The sequence below is a fragment of the Siphateles boraxobius genome, unplaced genomic scaffold (assembly GCF_051911475.1).
Source record: "Siphateles boraxobius isolate OS27281-9 unplaced genomic scaffold, OSU_SipBor_1 31, whole genome shotgun sequence".
Taxonomy (NCBI): Eukaryota; Metazoa; Chordata; class Actinopteri; order Cypriniformes; family Leuciscidae; genus Siphateles; species Siphateles boraxobius.
Window position 1 is genome coordinate 11,113,346 of NW_027508931.1, and position 19,237 is coordinate 11,132,582.

General features: G+C 36.8%; 1 protein-coding gene across 3 annotated transcripts; it reads left to right on the forward strand.

Moving 5' to 3' along the window:
- The first annotated feature begins 563 nt into the window (after window positions 1–563).
- ppp6r2b (protein phosphatase 6, regulatory subunit 2b) lies at window positions 564–18,632 on the forward strand. Of its 3 annotated transcripts, none has more exons than XM_077193780.1 (22): window positions 564–830; window positions 2,422–2,555; window positions 4,347–4,604; window positions 6,546–6,732; window positions 6,824–6,961; window positions 7,602–7,667; window positions 8,568–8,680; window positions 8,845–8,958; window positions 9,043–9,169; window positions 9,283–9,435; window positions 10,074–10,256; window positions 10,694–10,758; window positions 10,854–10,969; window positions 11,198–11,283; window positions 11,389–11,486; window positions 11,779–11,830; window positions 12,013–12,140; window positions 12,227–12,381; window positions 12,467–12,632; window positions 12,713–12,786; window positions 14,496–14,685; window positions 14,998–18,632. In XM_077193780.1, the coding sequence occupies exons 3-22, from the start codon at window positions 4,378–4,380 to the stop codon at window positions 15,086–15,088; spliced, it is 2,529 nt and encodes an 842-aa protein (XP_077049895.1). In that variant the 5' UTR covers window positions 564–830; window positions 2,422–2,555; window positions 4,347–4,377; the 3' UTR covers window positions 15,089–18,632. The 3 variants fall into 3 exon arrangements, with proteins under 3 accessions (XP_077049895.1, XP_077049897.1, XP_077049896.1); XM_077193782.1 differs by having other exon boundaries at window positions 12,470–12,632; XM_077193781.1 differs by having other exon boundaries at window positions 593–830; window positions 4,369–4,604.
- Window positions 18,633–19,237: the final 605 nt, after the last annotated feature.

Genomic DNA, 19,237 nt, shown 5'->3' on the forward strand with positions numbered 1-19,237 from the left:
ATATTATGCCTCTCCCTAAACCTCAAATAAAGTTTTGATTAAACATCTGTACTGCTTGCTCTAGCATTTGTTTTTAAATGTCCGTTTTGTCTTTTGAATATCATAAATTCAATAATTAATTACTAATAAAAAATCCTATTTTGTGCTAATATTTTAATATACTGGCCTTGTACAAAGTATTCAGGTATTCACCTTTTAAAAAAAAATGTTTTTTACAAAGAGTAAAATAAATAATAAATAAAACATTTAAATTGTGTTTGTTGGTATCCAAGAGTAAAAGTTTAAAAAATACTTTAAAAAAGTTACAATCACTGCTTAATTTACTAATATACTATATTATATAAAATAATAATAATAATAATATATTTAGTTCTGAGTATTTCCTTCCTAAAACCTGGTGGGGAAAAACTATTTTATATTACATGTTTGACCTACATTTATATGTATATGGTATACAACTTTACATATTGTCATAAATAATGAAGAATATATTTCCTCCATTTACTAATAAGATCAATATTTCACTCTTCCCATGAACCGACCGCCCAAGCCCAAGCGCGTTCACAGACAGCGTGCGCGTCCGTGTCTCCTTGTCGGCCATTTTGACTTAAGAAATAATGTCCAAATCTTTTTCTGCTAACAGTTTAACGCTCTGAAGGGGCCAGTGCTGAAGCAGGGCTGCTGAAGGAGGTAGGACGTTGGGGAATCTATGGATGCAGGACGATGCATCGTAAACAAAATATGACATATCCACTCGCCCTTTGACACCGTACAGAACAGGTCTGATCACAGATTGCTGTTTGTTTGTCTGACATCTCAAAGTGTTTCTGGTAAGTTCACAGTAGTTTATTTGTTCACATTAATGCTGTTTGTACTATTTCCGTGTGTTTATATGCTAACGTTAGTCGATCGTCTCTGATGAAGAGTACAGATGCGTTTATGATCTGCATATGGACTCACGTGACATATGAGCAATTATTAAAAATATACCATGATGACGTTGTTAAAAAGTAACGTTAATGCCTTTCACCTTGAAGTGTATGCTCATATTACAGTCATCATATTCTGAGATCTAATACGATAGCTGTACGTAGTAACAGCCTCGACATGCTCAGGCTCCTGAAGATGTTTACCTTTGTTTATGCAAAAGAGTTTAATACGATTTAAAGGATTTTTACAGTGGAGGCATTTAAATTGTTTTGCAACATCCAGTAAACGGGCATGCAAATTCTGAGCGTTTTGATTGGTGTTTCGATTCCCGCTTCTGCGTTCTGATTGGTGGATTGCGCACAGTGACATTGAGCGAGGCCTGTGTCTGTGTGTGTGTGTGTGTGTGTATCTCTCTCTCTCTCTCTCTCTCTCTCTCTCTCTCTCTCTCTCTCTCTCTCTCTCTCTCTCTCTCTCTCTCTCTCTCTCTCTCTCTCTCTCTCTCTCTCTCTCTCTCTCTCTCTCTCTCTCTCTCTCTCTCTCTCTCTCTCTCTCTCTCTCTCTCTCTCTCTCTCTCTCTCTCTGAGATTGATATTGAACGAGGGATTTGATTTCGCCTAGTTAAGATAAATACGTATTTTTGTGAAAAATAACATTGTCGTCGTACAGTCGTCTGATTTTCATTGAATGCCCGTAGCCCTGTCACACGTAAGCGTGGGCGTGAAGTGTGTGTGGACGTGAAGTGTGTGTAGACCATAGTGTAGACTGTATGATTTGGTGTGATAACACACACACACACACACACACACACACACACACACACACACACACACTCTACTGTTAGCATTCTTGCTTTTACCAAACACGCATGATTTCAATTAGTATTTGCTGATTGATGTTCATAATTTTTAAAACCTCGCTTTACACAGTAAACAAAATTGTACATAGTTGATAAATTTTTAGTTTGTATATATTTAGACCGCAACATTTATATTTATTTAACTTATGTATACATTTTGACTACAATTTTTTTTTGTCTGTCTATTGGTCGTTCTATCTCTCTATTTATTTAGTGCTGGAAAATTCATAAAAATGATTAATTAATAATAGTTTTCTATGATAAATATTTTTATCGCTTTCCTCTAGTTGAAGTATTTCTCTCTGTGAGTGCACTGTATATAAATGTGTTGTAATAGATGCAGTGCAGTAATGGTCTGTAAGACTGTATGATGTGGTTTAGGCTAGCGGCTGACCTCATATATGCTGATTAATCCCATTAAAAGACTAAAATGGAACATGCTGTTATCTGTAGGTGTGTTAACACCTTCATGTGTGTTTTAAACAAGAGATTATTCAGCCCGAGTCCTAGTCGTATTACAGAACTGTGATGTGACTTAATTTAAATGTGCATGGCATTCTTTCATCACCACCACTCATCACTGTTTTCCTCACTGGTCTCAGTCATTTCTTGATGACTTGTCTTTGTCCTTACAGGTGCCTGTGTGGTAATGTAAGGCAGCCCTTGCGGATGGGTGGGTTATCTGACCACTGACCACTCAATCTAGGAAACCAATGTGTGTAAACTGGTCTCTGCATCCCAACCAAGGAAACACACTATCTCCCTGAAGGTAATTTACTGCTTAAAGTGTAACTTCGCCGATTTTCAAACTGCTTTGAATTGAACTGTGATACTTTTGAATTTGAACTGTGATACTTTTTATTCTCATATATTTATATTTATATTTTTATTCTTATAATTTGTAGTATTATGTTTCATGTTTCTTGTTGTATTTGTATAGTCCACTGGAAGCCTCAGCACCAAAACAAATTCCTTGTGTGTGCAAGCACACTTGGCAATAAAGCTCTCTTTCTTTCTTTCTTTTTTCTGAATTGTTACAATGCTGGTAGTTTATTTAAACGAACAATGTTTACTCCTTCTCCACGTTACCTGGACCGAGAAATTCATGTTTATTTGTCAGTAAAAGTTACAAATTTTTGTATGCCACCCATGGATAGTCGGATCGACTGAGGGTTATTAACAGAACAGTATTTGTAAGGTTCATGTTTATCATGGTATCGTGCTATGTCTACTATTTAAACAGCATTATGATAAAAATGGAACACTATGGCAACAGCTTTCTTACCTGTACACGACAGCATTTTGCTTCGAGGGGGTTGGACAAAACGGCAGTCTCTTTTAGTTTTTCCCATCCGTTTGGCCTGAAACACTGTTTGTGGTCATCCATTTTGAAATGTTGACTACAAACACTGAGGTATTTTCAGATTTTCTATTGCTATATTTCTATTCTATTTATGATTTATTGCAGCCTTTAGCCACTGCCTACAACGTGTGTCGAAATATTACTAAGTCTGTAAACAGGAAGTCATCACATGCCAGAGATGGGACACACCGAAGACAAATGGAAAGACAAAAACGCAGCAGAGAAAATGCTGTACCAGGCACAAGAAGCTCATTGTTTGTGATGCATGAAATATAGGAAGAATTGGTGCTGGGGTTTATATGAATGTATCTCTGAAGTCAACTGACTGTCTTCAGAAAAGTTGCGATGGTAATTTATTTTCATCTTGCCTCTGTATAAAGTAGTGTTTATAAGCACAGTGCTGCTTGTGTACAGAGGTAATCAAGGAAACAAAATAATTTCTGTTCCATAAGCGCCACCTACAGTCAGAAAGTGGATTTGTGTTTCCATTCAGTCTGTCTGCTGTTTTTGTTTTGTTCAGTTGTGCCTTAAGTTGCATAATTTGTCAAAGCTAAAGTCAGACCATTCTGTTTTTACTTTAAATCTTAATCTACAATCTAATTGAAATAAAAAAAACGACTGCTCATGCTACATGTGTGTAGCATCTTTGTTTGGATCATTATTAAAATGTAGTGGTTGCCTCAATTTCAATTGACTACAGATATTTTTTTTTCTTTAAGGCCAGTTTGGCATGTAAGAGAACAAATGAGCAACAAATAAATGTGTTTGTGTGTGTGTATATATATATATATATATATATATATATATATATATATATATAATATATATATATAAGGCAATCGGAATCAGTGCATCTCTATTTAATTTTAAACAATGTAAGATTCAGTGTAGTACAACAAGGACAGTCCAACCTGAAGTCAAATGAAATTAGATCAACTAATAGTCTTTAATTGACTGATGCAATTGATTCTTTAGCTGCTCATCAAGAGTGTAATTACAGCTGACCCGCTAATGTTTAGTAGTTGCTGCACCTGCTGCTCTGTATTTTACTATTCACTGTTTTACTGGTGCAGTTTCTAATTTAACTTTTTGGCAAACCAAGAGTTAGTCAGTGGCCAGCAAACCCTTTAAAACATCAGCTTGCTTTCTAATTCTAATATGCTTGAGTAACTAACATCCTCCTTCTGTCTGTCTCAGGTGCTCTCTCTTTCTTCTATAGGGTGCAGTCATGTTCTGGAAGTTTGACCTCCACAACTCATCTCAGGTTGAGAAGCTCTTGGAGAAGGAGGATGTGACCCTACAGGAGCTGCTGGATGAAGAAGATGTGCTGCAGGAGTGCAAGGCCCAGAATCAGCGCCTCCTCCTCTTCCTCACCCGGGACAGCAGCATGCTGGAGCTTCTCAACCTCGTCACGCATGAGCCCCCTACTGACCGGGAGGAGAAACTGCGCTACAAGTGAGTGAAAAGATGCTTACACTTTCTGAGCACCTCTTAAATAAAATGTTTTGAAACTTTGTCTGCAATGGGAAAAAAAGGTATTAATCAGTCCAATTAATTGACAGATATTTGAACAGCTTAATTTCATGAATCGATATTTGGCCAATTAGATATTATGTAGCAGGCTGGTATACAGATATTATATATATATATATATATAATTATTATTTTTATTTTACAAATTTACAAATTATCAGACAATTAATCAAATAATTTTTTGTATTTATTTTTTATTAATCAGACTGAGTGGTATTCCAGTATTGTTTACATGCTGTTATAGTATTTAGTAATATTTTGAATTAGCATTTATTTTTACTTCTAGTTTTATTTTTTAAAATTTTAGTTTAAGTTTTAGTAAAGTTGTGCTTTTGCAATTTTATAAGTTTTCATTTTTATATATTTCTATTTGGCTATTCTATTTATTTATTTTTATTTCAGTTTTAGTCATTTTAGTACTTCAAGTATTTCAGTTAGTTGGCAAGGCAAACATTTCAAAGTTTGTTTTTCAATATATATATATATAATATTTAATTCAGCCTTATTCCATTTTTTAAAAATCATTAATAATAGTTTTAGTTAACCATAATAAGGCTGATTAAATAGTCATAATTTGACCATTAAACAACCGATTTTTGAGATTATCAGATAGGCCGATTATAGCACCGCCTTGCATGAGATCCAGTCCAGAGCGTCTCCAAAGCCACGCCCCCTTTAAAACACATAAACACAACTCACATTTCTGCGTCTGCAAAGCGTCACAAGAAGAGATGGTGTTAAATTACCTTATGTCTCAAAGCACATAACATTACAATAATTATAATGAATGTAAACAACTTTCAGAGCTCTAGTTGTACCACCTGACTTTTGCAGATTCATTTTGCCGTTGAAAGTGTTGACATAGAAATGCATAAATCCGAGTCTGAGGACGTGAACAGCTCCGGGTAGAATATCACGAGTGGCCTTCTCTTAATTGCGGTTACGACGGCGTGAACGCAGCATAAGCTTGTTGTTTTGGTTCAGGAGGAACTGTAAAAAGAAACTGTTTGTTTGTGGCTTTCGGTCTACAACTCCTAGCCTTACGCCCGTTTCACACATACTCTGTGTGCAGTGTGTATGCGTTGCGTTGCGTGTTGCGGTGCGTATACGGTACAGGAGCAGCACGCGCTTTAGTGCTTTCACATATGCTGCGTTTGCAGTGCGCTACTGATCCGCAGTTTCTGTGTGCCACAAAATCAAAACGTTAACTTTGACATTGTTTAAAGGGATATATTATGCGTATATGATGAAATTATTACAGTTTCTTGGCAATCTATGTCTTTTTTAGCGTGAACAATGCACTGCCACTTTAATTCAGTGCGGTGCAGCACTGCAAAAATAGGCTCGGTGCGGAAACGATCTCTGCACTGCTGTATACGCACTACACCTGGAACGGATCGCCGGACCGCATCCATGTGCAGTGTGAAAGCTCTAACCTGTTAACATGGGTGCGTAAAAAAATACGCACCGCATACACACTGCACACGGAGTATGTGTGAAACGGGCGTTACAGAGCGTGCTGATGGCTTGAATGTCTGCGTGAGCAGGTGTGTGGAGGTTTGGAAATACATATGTTGACAGGCAGGTAGGACATTGTATCATTGCATTCCGACCAAATGCAATGATTGAATGAACTTTTTTTTTTGGTCCTGTGACTTCCACAGAAGATATATACGTTTCAATATTTAGACGTATTATTTATTGCTATCAGGATGTGAAGAGTTTCATCTAGTGTAACAGAAAGTGTTTATAAAGCAATTTGCCTACCTTACCTTTGTATTTGCAGTGTATATTGAATCTGTTTAAGATATGTTGGTCATCCACTAGTTGTATATGTTTTTTTTCTCCCGGTCGCTCATGCAGGTATGCTAATGTAGCATGTGAGTTGTTGACGTGCGATGTGTCCCTCATCAACGATAAAGTTGGTGGAGACGAGTCTCTGCTGAAGACACTCTATAACTTCCTAGAGCAGACGCCACCGCTGAACCCTCTACTGGCCTCGTTCTTCAGTAAAACTGTTGGCAACCTCATCACCCGCAAGACAGAGCAGGTACGCAACATGCATCTCCGCTCCTTTGAAAATCATTGATTTATGCATGATTTTTTTATCCTGATCTTTGTTGATTTGAATTTTTCATCAGATGGTTGGTTTCCTAAAGAAAAAAGAGGATTTTATAGGGCAGGTGTTGAAACACCTGGACACGTCGGCCATGATGGATCTGGTGCTGCGTCTCATTAGCAGCGTGGAGCCCGCTTGTCTCAGACAGGAAGTGCTTAGTGTGAGTGCTTTCAACCAACTGATTCATTAGTATTTCTATAATGGACACTTTGGCTTTGAGAAAAATAAACTTAAACATTTATTATTAAAACAGTTGTGCTGTTTTGTTAGAAACCGATGCTTTTTATTTTCCAAGATTCTTTGATGAATTGATAGTTAAAAAACAGCATTTGTTTGAAATAGAAATCTTTTGTAACATTCTAAATGTCTTTACTCAGATTTTTGATAAATTTAATGTGTCCTTGAGTAAAACTAAAAAATCTTATTGACCCCAAACTTGGGGGTCAGTAAGTAGTGTTGGTAGTGGTAGATGGTAGTATTTATAATATTGAAAGTGTATTTGATGATTTATTTCTTGTATATCTTATCAGAGTTGGAATAATTCATATTTTTGGAGGATTTGTATTGAATTTATATTTAAAATGTGGCACAGGGGAAAAACAATAAAACATATGTGCACAGAAGTCATTAGAAAAAAACTGAAATGAAGACAATTTTAATGTGACTTTCATGAAACAAAAAGTAAAATCTGTAATCTTTAGTTTTAATAAAAATCAACCCATGGGATATAAAAGTGGTCAAAATTAAAATCTGTTCTTTCTGTGTGTCATTTTTCTTTTTTCTTTGTGGTCTGTTTTCAGTGGCTGAATGAAGAGAGGCTGATCCAGAGACTCATTGAGCTGATACACCCTCACAGTGAAGATGAGGTCAGTCAGTAGAGTTTTACTAGAGAATGAATTACATGACAAAGTTTGATACATACCGTTAAGTACTTGTTTAAATCTCTTATTTTAAAGGGATAATTTACCCAAACATGAAAATTATGTCATCATTTACTCAGGATGAAGATGTTCCAAACCTGTATGAATTTTTCTTCTGCTGAACACAAACGAAGATATTTTGAAGAATGTCAGAAACCAGACAGTAGATCGGCCCCATTGACTTCCTTATTCCCATTCATACTACCATCAACTGTTTGGTTTCCGACTTAATCAACTTAAACAAAATATCTAAAGTCCCCCTGTAGTCAATCATTTCATCCCTTAAAACGAATCTTTGATCAACAAAATGACATATTTAAATGTTTTTTCCTTGGGGGAAAAAATTCTTCATTCCTTAGCTTGAGTGTAACTTACCCCTTGCCTCATTTAGTATAGTGGTTCTATAAATATGCAAATTAGCCCCGTCTGCACTCTCACACCAGCTCAGAGATCCTTTTGTTGACGACTACAGTACCCGTTGATGTGATTGGTTACAAGGTAGTTTGTAACGTAATAAATACCAGCGATTTCAAACTGCGTTTTTGAGACTGTCTTTGGTTCACTGCAGTTTTAAGGAGAAAAAAAACTCAGAAACGGTGTGCATTTGGACATGGTTTGTCTTAAAGTACATTAAAAACACCACCGATATATAAACTACATTAAAAGCTTGATTTTCACCACATGGGGACCTTAATAATTGAATTTTTGGGTGAACTATCCCTTAAGGAAGATTTTTTGATCTTGGTATTGAAAAAGTCCTTATGCGACATAAAACATTTGATTCCATCTTACAAATCTAAATAAAGAGACATGAAAGATGACGCATATATAAATGTGTGTTTACAGAGGCAGTCGAACGCATCTCAGACCCTGTGTGACATCATCCGTCTGAGCAGAGATCAGGCCAGTCTGCTGCAGGAAGCTTCAGAGACCGACCCTTTGCTCACAACACTAGAGCTGTGAGTGCGTGCGATCACTGCCACAGTGTTCGGTCACTTTTCATGTCAGCTAGATGGTTTCTTACTGTCTAAGTGGGCAGTTGTCAGCCAAAATAAGCAGAATGTGGAATGGACTTTATGCTTGAACAGATTAACTAAACTAAAGTCTCCGGCTGCTGTTTCAGACAGCAGAATGTTGAGGCCCTATTGAAGAACATGTTTGAAGGAGAAAAGAGTGTAGTGTGCATCGTCAATGGAACGCAAGTGTTACTCACATTGTTGGAAACTCAGAGACCTGGGTGAGTAACACAAATGCATTGAATCATACACACACACACACTCACACAATCACTGATACTAAAGTGTATATGTCTGTGTAACAGTGTTGAGCAGGTGATTGACCCGTGCTCTCAGGGATTGGAAAAGTCTTACACTGTTAACAACAGCATTTTAATGGGCATCCAGCCACATCTAAAGCACTTCCACCACCTTCTGTTAAACCCACTCAAGGTTGGTCTGCTCCTCTGGTTTTATCAAGTCTTAAAACAAAGTCAAAGTCAAATCACTGAAAGATGTCTCACAGAGGAAGTTGATGTTTTTGTTGATGCTCTCTCTGCACTCAGAAATGTGTGATGTTGACCACGATGGGTGTTCTTGAGGAGCCGTATGGCAACGCGCGGCTGTATGCGTCCAGATTGATGGCTGCTCTCCTGTACACCAGAGCTCCCAGAATCCACCAGGAGCTCTGCCAAATGAACATGATCAACCTGCTGCTGGTATTAGTCATTCTTAGTCTAGCTTAAGTCAACAAATAAACAAGATGTTTCCTTTCTTAGAGCCAATCATTTTTTTAAATACTTTACATTTTTATCTATCTGGAAATAAGACAATTAGATTTTTTTTTATTGTAAGAAATTATTCATTTTATTTATTTAATGCTTTTTCAAGAAATGAATACGTTTATTCAGCAAGGATGGATTAAATTGATCAAAAGTGACAGTAAAGACATTTATGTTGTTACAAAAGAATTCTCTTTCAAGTAAATGGTGTTCTTTTTAACTTAATATTCATGAAAGAATCCTAAAAAAATTAATGCATAATGGTTTCCACAAAAATAAGAAGCAGCACAACTGTTTTCAACTTTGATAATAAGAAATATTTCTTGAGCAGCAAATCAGCATATTATAATGATTTTTGAAGCATCATGTGACTTTAGTATTGATGATTGGAGTAATGATGCTGAAATTCAGTTTTGCCATCAGAGGAATAAATAAAATGTATTTAAAATATAGTAAAATTGAATATCATTATTACTGTTTTACTGTATTTTTGATCAAATGCATGCAGCCTTGGTGAACATAGAGTTCTTTCGGAGACATTTCTATTTTCTTTCTTAATCTGTTTCTCTCTTTAGGACTTGTTTTTTAAATTCTCATGGAATAACTTCCTACACATCCAAGTGGAGCACTGTGTCTCTGCCATCCTTAACCAGTCAACACAGAATGGAAAAACACATGACAGTCCAGATCAGATTCAGCTGGAAACACAAAACTCTGACAGATCTGACATGTTCACAAGCTATGACTTGATAAAGCATGTAAGCATGACCCTCACTTATTGAAGCTTTGTATAGTCATATATAGTAACATGTAATATAAAAATAAATTCGCAGTAGAGAGGAACTATATATTACCATGTCAGCAGAATAATAATCAAGTTTGAGTCACTTGCTAGATCTGACTCACTTGGTAAATGTACATATGCATGCATGTAAATGTGTAAAAAAAAATTTTGTTTGTTTGTGTGTGTGTGTGTATATATATATTAAACCGTATCACACTCAAACTGGCTTTGGTAAATGTGGTTTACAGGACTCTCCATAGGCATAATGGTTTTTATACTGTACAGCCTGTCGCATCACAAAACTTTCTGCATTTTTTAAAATAAAAAAAACACATTCGTTTTTTTTAAGTTATTTGGTTTGAGGACACAGGAAGTTATATATGTCATTGAAATATATTTGTTTGTGTGCAGCTACTAAAGGACTGCAAGCTGGTTCAGAGGATTTTGGATGCTTGGGAAGAAAATGACAAAACACAGTAAGGAAAAAGTTAAATATCTATGAGCTGAAGAGTCAATACGCTTTTGCTGGTTGAGTATCTTATGATCTTATATATCTGTGTGTATGTTATAGGGAAGCTGGAGGCATGAGAAAAGGGTATATGGGTCATCTGACCAGGATTGCCAACACAGTTGTGCAGAATGCAGAGAGAGAACAAGAACAGACCCAAATCGCACAACTAATAAAAGGTAGCTAACACGCTGTGTTTTTGAGAGGATTTGTGTGTTATATACGTATGTGTGTATGTGTATATATATATATATATACACATATATAATTTTTTTTTTTTTTGCTGAATAACAGTATTAATTTCTTTAACAATATATATCTTACTGACCCCAAACTTTTGAATGATATTATTTTTTAACAAACCTCATTCTTTGTTTTCAAACTTTTGGTATGTCTGTGTATGACAGAGCTACCAGAGGCCTATAAAGCTCGCTGGGAGCAGTTTGTGAATGAAACGCTAATGGAAACTAACAAGAAGAACACTGCAGACCTGGTGAGAGTTTGCACAAAGTCATTTGCTGTGAAATCATAGGAAGTATCTTAACATCAAACACGACAATCCGCAAATCACCTTTAATGAGCATCTTTCTCTTAACAGGTGTTCTCAGATTATCAGATCCAGCAGATGACGGCAAACTTTGTTGATCAGTTTGGATTGAATGGCGATGAATTCGGAGAGCATGACGGCAACATCAGGTGATTCCTGCACAAAGGGTTCGATTTAGAATTAAATGTAGATTCAACTGTTATATATAAATATTAATCTAAATATTAAATAAAATGTATATAAATCTTATGTTTAAAAACGGCATGTTCTTTAATCCTTGATAATGTAAATCTACCATAATTAGAAAAAAATATATAAAAAAATTATTGAATTTAATTGAAATATTTAATATTGAAATATAAATTCATTTAATAATGAATTGTTTATTGCTTCATGTTTTTAGCAAGTTTAAACTCTAGTTTCTGTCTGTTTTTCCTGCAGCGCCACATTTGATCGAATCTCAGAGATCAACTTTAACCTGGGAGACAAGGGGGTGAGCCCTTGTTTTTCCATATTTTTATTCTTTCTTTATATTTCATTTATTATTAATTGTTCTATATTCTTATTACGCTTTGGGTTTTTTCTGTTTTGGGTTATAATTTTCACCATATTATCATTATTTTTTTTCTCATTCACACTATTGTTATTACCCTTCCCGTTTCTCTCCTCTCTCAGAAGAGCTCTGCAATCTTTGAGACTTGCACAAAGGAGCGAATACGGCCTTTTGAAGATCCTGAGGAGGAGGAAGATATTTGGGAGGATAAAGAAATCAACTATGCAACACAAGTGAAATCCAGAAGCAGGTTCATAAAACACACACACACACACTTGCACTCACACTCTAAACATTGCCTGCTCTGACTGGCGTATATGGTTTATTTTTTAATAGGTTCGGACTGGTGACAAATGCTCAGAAGAGTGAGGTGGACGGTGGCTCTTGCAGGCGTTTGGGGTCACCTGACATGGAGTGGTTTCCAGAGACCAAACAAACTCCAGACAAGATCCAGAACCAGGACATGGACAAGCAGTCCAGCGATCTGCAGAGTAAGCTCACAGCTCACATGATCTAGATTTAGATCTCCCACCTGATCTCATATAATAACTGAATGGAAAAACGATTACAACCCAGCAGGTCCTGGATGGACAGCGAGTTTTGAAGATGACTTCAGCTGTCGGGATTTTGCTAGTATCGCCATAGATACGGGCTCCAACGTGTGGGGAACCTCTACCGCCCAGCTCAGTGAGACTGAGGAGAAGGGATGGGCGACTTTCACTGACTTCCAACCTTTCTGCTGGTGAGGGAGAGACTGTGTTTTAGGTGATATTGTGTATTCAGGTCAGGTGACACTGTGCTAAATGTTCTGGTGTTCTGTAGTTCAGATGCAGGACCCAGGTGCAGTTCACCTGTGGACTCGGAAAATCCAAACAAACAGAGCCAAAATGAAGAAAGTGAGTGGCTTACTTGCTTTTTTCTTTTACTAAATGGACAACAAATACTTACATTTGGGTTGCGGATGAATATGATTATCATACTGCTCACAAAACATTCACTACTAGACTTAAGAGATATAACCAGATTAGATGGAAAGGATCTCAAGCTGACAAGCCGAAGACATTACTGTCTATATATACAATATACTTCCATGAAAGCACAACACAGCGCTAAAACAACCATGATGAAACAACCCTTCACGATAGATAATACTTTACAATGAACTCTGTTGGAGAGATACATATGGCATTTATCCGTTCAATAAAATGCCTTACTAGGGCTGTCGCGGTTTTACCGCCATTTATTTATTTATATTTATTTGTTGCTATATAAATACGTGTTATGATGTGGTCAGCATACACAAAAACAATGTAACTGAAACTAAACAGCGTCTCTGCGCATTGAAAGACTGTCACTCAGCGCGCAGTTGTTATGCCAACGGACTGTCTTTGAGTAAGTCATTAAACCGTTCATTCAACAAAAACGTTCAAAAAAGCTGATTCCTTAAATGATAGATGTAATGAAACAAGGCGTTAATTATTTTTTAACTTTGAGCTCCACTTTTCAAGGCTCAGCTGGCCAGCAATGCTTCACTTGTTTTGGGCAAAGCTGAAGCAATGCTTCACTTAATAGAGACCAATGGCATTGATTCATGCGTGACTCGCTGCTTTCCCCCCACGGCTGTCCTCGCGCTGTGTAATGCTGACCAGCGCTGACGCCATTCATGGTAAATACCCTTACACGTTAAAAGGATGATAGCCTACGACAAATATTTCACTTTCCTTGGAAACGGCAACCTTTTCACGAATGTCCTTGACTTCAAAGACAGACGCAGGTAATCGCACGCGCTCAGTCGAACACATTCACTGTCTGTTTAGGCTTAGGTCCAAATCCACGAATCCTCTGTACAAATCACCATGATAAACAGTCTTGTTATCATTATTAACTTATTTAACATTCAATACACATGGTACGAACTACGAAGGGTGGCCTTATGAAAAAAGAAAACGCGGTTCGCGGTTGCTGCGGTTACTTGCATTACTCTGTGGTTGGCCTGTCAGTAGCGCGGTACTGCGATATTGCGGTTATCGCGACAGCCCTATGCCTTACTCTCCTGTTGAGTAATAAAAACGCCATTGCCACGTCGACTTTACAACATTTCAAATCCCTCAGTTCTTGCCATCTCTGAAAAGCCAAGCCAATGTTGATTCTCGTTTTATTGCAAGTTCTGTCGCGTTCTCTTTTTGCCAGCAGACTCTCCTCTGTTCAGTGTTTTTTTTAAACTAGTGATTCCCCTTAGGCTCGAGATTGTGTCAACTACACTATGCCAGTCCCACACCATGCACATGTCAAAATATCGGAGCAACTTTTTCTCCATTTATGGATATGACGAGACACACAGCGAGTGACGTATATATTCGCAATTTCCTGCAAAAACCATCCCGAGAGGTCTAAAATATAAACACTTTTAATTTTGAAAGAAAGGATTGATGATTTGACTAGTGTCTAGAAATAGTGTACATTTCACTTAAACATTTACGCAAACATATGTTATTATTAATAATAATATTATATTTATTGTTTGCATATTTACGATACTGTTTTTTGTTCTAAATGTTCTTGAAATGGTCCATGAACATGAGTTGATAGCATGTGTGTGTTGCAGTGAAAGGCTCGTCAGCGTGTGTGTGGAGTGTGTGTGGGGCGAGGAAGGCTCCTCTGGTGGCGTCCGACAGCAGCTCAAGTGGCTCAGACAGTGAGGAAGAAGACAAAGCCAACATCATCACAGAGAGCGTATCCAAGGAGAGCATTACACTCGCCTTCGATGCAAACAATGAGAAAGCAGTCTTCAACAGGTAAACCATTCTTTGGATTCCATCGAAGCATTTTTAAAGCATTATTGTACTTTTTAAACATTATATGTATCATTCTTCTTCTTAGTATTACTAATAATCAAATTATGTAATGTTTTAATTTATTTCTTAATTCTTGTGCAAAAAGTTTGGTGTTGTTAATGATAAATAAAACTCTAATACACATTCTTGCATTACTAAATTGTTTGCAGACAGTTGTTGAAAATTTAGCAGCAGCTTTGACATTGACTCAAGACTTACTGACAAAATGTGCACAGTGATGTCCTCTTATTGGTTGCTTCCACTGTCTTGCAGTGACACTAATGCCAAAGCAACAGATGTCATAGCAACAGGAACCATGGCGATACCCATCACTGGTACTCAGTCGTCCAAGGAGCAGAAATAAATATAGATACATTTGAGTGTTCTTCCATAGGAAATTACTGGACATGTATTTAAAGCCTACAAATGTCTCATTCTACAGGGGCGACTCCAGTAGTAATGGCCCAATGTAACAGCGTTTGACTCGCCTCCATCCCCATGAAAACCGTCGCTCCGCTCATGAAATGTTAAATGCTGTGGTTTCCCTGTTTTGGCATTTGCTGTTCCCATCGATCTGCAGTGTAGTTGCGTGGGTCTTTTTAGTTTGAGCATGAGCGGTACTCTAGATGATCTCTTGTCTTTTCTAATGAAGACCCCTTCAATGTTGGAGCACTGACCTTTGACCCCTGTGAGAGCGGCCCCACTGGTCTGTGTGCGTGTTGTGGAACTAGAATAAGATGCAGATCCACTCATGGTATATGCATAAAAAAGCTTGGTACGTTGACAGGCGTGATGTTTCTAAACCAGTGATTTCTATTTAGAACAAGGCATGATATCAAGCGTGTGATTGCGACTGTGTGTGTGTGTTTTTCTTTTGTTTTTTTGTACAACTATCTTTGTGAGGACCGGTTTGAGTTTTAGACCATCGGATTGAGGACAAAGAGTAAAGCGAGAACCATTTATAGGCCTGTTTGAGGGTCAAGACTTGGTTTTAGGGAAAAGGTTATAATTCGGTTTAGGCGCTTAGATCGATCTGTGTTTTGATCGATCAGATCACAAGTAGATGAGAGAGAGACATTCCTGTTTACACCTGGTATTTTAATCTGTCTCAACACGACCGGAGATGACGGAAAAAATACGGAGAGCAGCAGCCGAATGCGATGAGAGAAATCAGGAATGGTGAGAGAACATTGTGCTTGGTATGTTTTTCGTCTTCAAACCAAACTTGGGTCTCCAGCCGACAATGTTTAAATCCCATCTGGCTAGAGCGCTTCCCATAATATTCATGTATTATGTCAGTAGGCGCTCTTTTGTGGCTGTTCGAACGCATTCGACCACATGAGCGTTTACACTACGAAAGCAAACGGTCAAATGTGTTTTCGATTAACTCTGGAAGTGGTCGAAAGTCAAAACGTTTTAGACCCCGTTTACACTTGCATTTAGCGTCGTCCACTTGTAATTCGATTGACCAAAATGCATCTTAATACCAGGTGTAAACAGGGCCTTAGTTGTGATGGTAGGGTTAGGGTAAGAGCTAGAGATTGCATTGTGTCAATGAATGGGTTCACAAAGATGAACATGAATGTGTGTGTGTGTTCTGTCTTGATCAGTCTCTGTTTGCTGTAGCCCTTGGGCCCAGTACTGATTTTATTTCAGTGCTGATTTGTTTGCACTTACGTTTCCACAGCATTTATGTTTCCAGTTCTGCCCACAGAAACACACACGTATACGAGCAAAAATAATTGGGAGTATGTCTCAATAGTTCTGTTGTTGTGGGCTGCTTTCATCTTAAAGGAATAGTTCACCTAAAAAAAAAAAAATAGGTTACTTGCACACCGTCAGGTTTCAAACATGTACGACTTTCATCTGGAGAACACAAAAGATATTTTAAAGAACGTTCATGCTGATCTCTTTTATAGAATAATAACGCAGAAGTCGTATAAACCAACGTTCCACGCATGGAAGGAATGTCATACAGGTTTGAAACGGTATTATGAGGGTGAGTAAATGATGACAGAATTTTATTTTTGGGTGAACTATTCCTTTAAACGTGTTTATGTAAGACTGTTTGACTCTGATTGTGTTTGTGGTTGGTATTTGAACGAACTCTCAGGTGAACGTCGTGTGTCAGAGCGAGTCAATGTGCAAAAGAAGAACCGAGGGCGCGTGTGCCTTGAAATATTAGAGAATGACACATCAGTATGTTTAACGTGTGCGCACATATCCTTAATCAATCTTCCTAGATCACTGTCAGGTCTTAGTAATAATGTGTATTCTTTACGCTATGTACTCTTAATATTATATTTTTTATGACTAATTACTAGCGCAACACTAGAACGCTGCAGTGTCCATTTCAATCTAGAGAGATAGCAATAATAGTATGGATAATTTCTAGGTTTTTCTTTCTTTTTTTAGTAATGTAGCTTTGACGAAATGTGCACACAGGCACACAAACTGTTTGTGAGAGTGAGTGTGTGTGTGTGTGAATGTTAAAGAGGCTCGGTGTGTTTTCAGTTTGATTTTGCACTTTTAAAAACTTGATTTTGATACCAAATACATTGGGATGTTAGTGGCGGTACGATGACTATAATGAGAGCCCTCGGTCTTTGTTCGGTCTATGTGCAATTTTGAATTTACAAGCCGTTGTGTTATTGATATTACGTGTGTTTGTTGTGTTTAGGAGACTTTGAGCGAAACTCGAGAGAAATGGTGACTGATCCGTACCAGGCTCTGTGCTTGAGTGCAATTCATAGTTTTTAATGTTAATTTAAAATTATTATTTTTGGCCAAAATTTACAATATTTAATTTTCCATCTTTCTGCCATTCTGGATGACAGGGTTTCATTCTCTCTTTCCGGAGATTGACATTTGATCGTTCTTTTGTTTGTTTTTGTGTTTAACTTTAATTCAGCACTTAAATACTGCCACTTTTAGTTGTGGAATATCAGTAGGGACTTTCTAGAAATAAAGGCAAGACACTAATCCCCTTTTATCATCTTCCACGTACATATTAACCACTTTTTCTAAGTGTACTCTAGTCTGTAACTGAGCTAACATCTTTAGTTGATACAGTTACACTGGTTTAGAAGGTTCTCTTATAGTTTGTCAATGCATTAGCATACTGTAAAAAGTGATGAAACCCGTTGCCTTTAAAATTAAATAAACTTCATGCATAATTGAAAAAAAAAAGTTACTGTATGTGGAATTGTCAAGTTCTGTTCACATAACTAAAAATGATTAAGTAATAAACTTAATGCGTAATTGAAAAGATTAAGCTGTGAACTTGACAATTCCACATAACTGAATTTATTTTACGTTTTTTTACTTAATTTTGAGGCAAAGGTTTCCTCAGTTTTTTTTTAAGTTGTCAACTGATTACTTTTTACAGTACAGGGCACGAGGACGAGACAGAATTTTTTTTTTTATCAAAAATGTGACGTAAGAATTCTGCCAATGTAATGCCACATGTGGAACACAGAATTTGTGATTCTAATGTACTTTTTTTTTATTTATTTTTTTATTGTTGTTTCATATGCCCTTCTTCCTCCACACCACAATGAAAATTTTATAGCTGAAAAATAGATGTATCAGAACCTGCAATGTGAAATTTATGTTGTTGGGTCCTTTTCTCTTCAGCTCTTGTATGTATTCATGTACCCAAAAACACAAACTCATATTGTATGTAATGAACTGGTACAATATTTTGTGGTATGTTCTGCCTTGAGCGTATGTCCATAGTATGAAACTGGAACACTGTTGTCATTTAGTCAAATGCCTTTTTATTGTAAACTGATGCTGGTGGTTTCTATTTTATTTTATTTTTGGTATAATGCAATACTGTACCTGTTATCTGTTGTCAGAGTTAGGCTTTAAAATCCGATATCAAACAAATAAATATTTCAAATGGGTTTGTGTGTCGTTCAATTCACATGTAATTATTTGTATAGCGCTTTTCACAATACACATCGTTTCAAAGCAGCTCTACAGAAAATGCACGAGTCCACATTACAATTTAGAGTGATGTTATCAGAGGTAACTGTCTAATTATATATTTCAGAAATGTACATATACAAATCACAGTTAGCTAAAAATGTATTCATTAGACAATGTAATAATTTAAGGCAGAAACAATGTGCTCATTGAAGTAATGACTACCTGTTAACAAATGATTATGACATATAGAACATTTTTTCTTCAAAATGAATACTACAATGTACAATAATACAATGTTTAGCAATTATGAAAGTTAATATTACACTGTAAATGGACAGGACCTGAGTTAATGGATATATTTCATCTAGCTAGCAGGTACTTTGTAAAACACTGAAAATGAACTTGTTGAATCGTTTAGTAGCAAGTTTGAGTGGAGTTTGATGAATGCATTCTACATTAAAATTGTGAAAGCAATGAAAATTTAACTTTTTTAAAAGTGCCAATATAACAATTACTGCAGACGATAGTAATTGTGTAAAAAAGGAATACAGTCTGGGAATAAATTGGGTAAGATTTTACA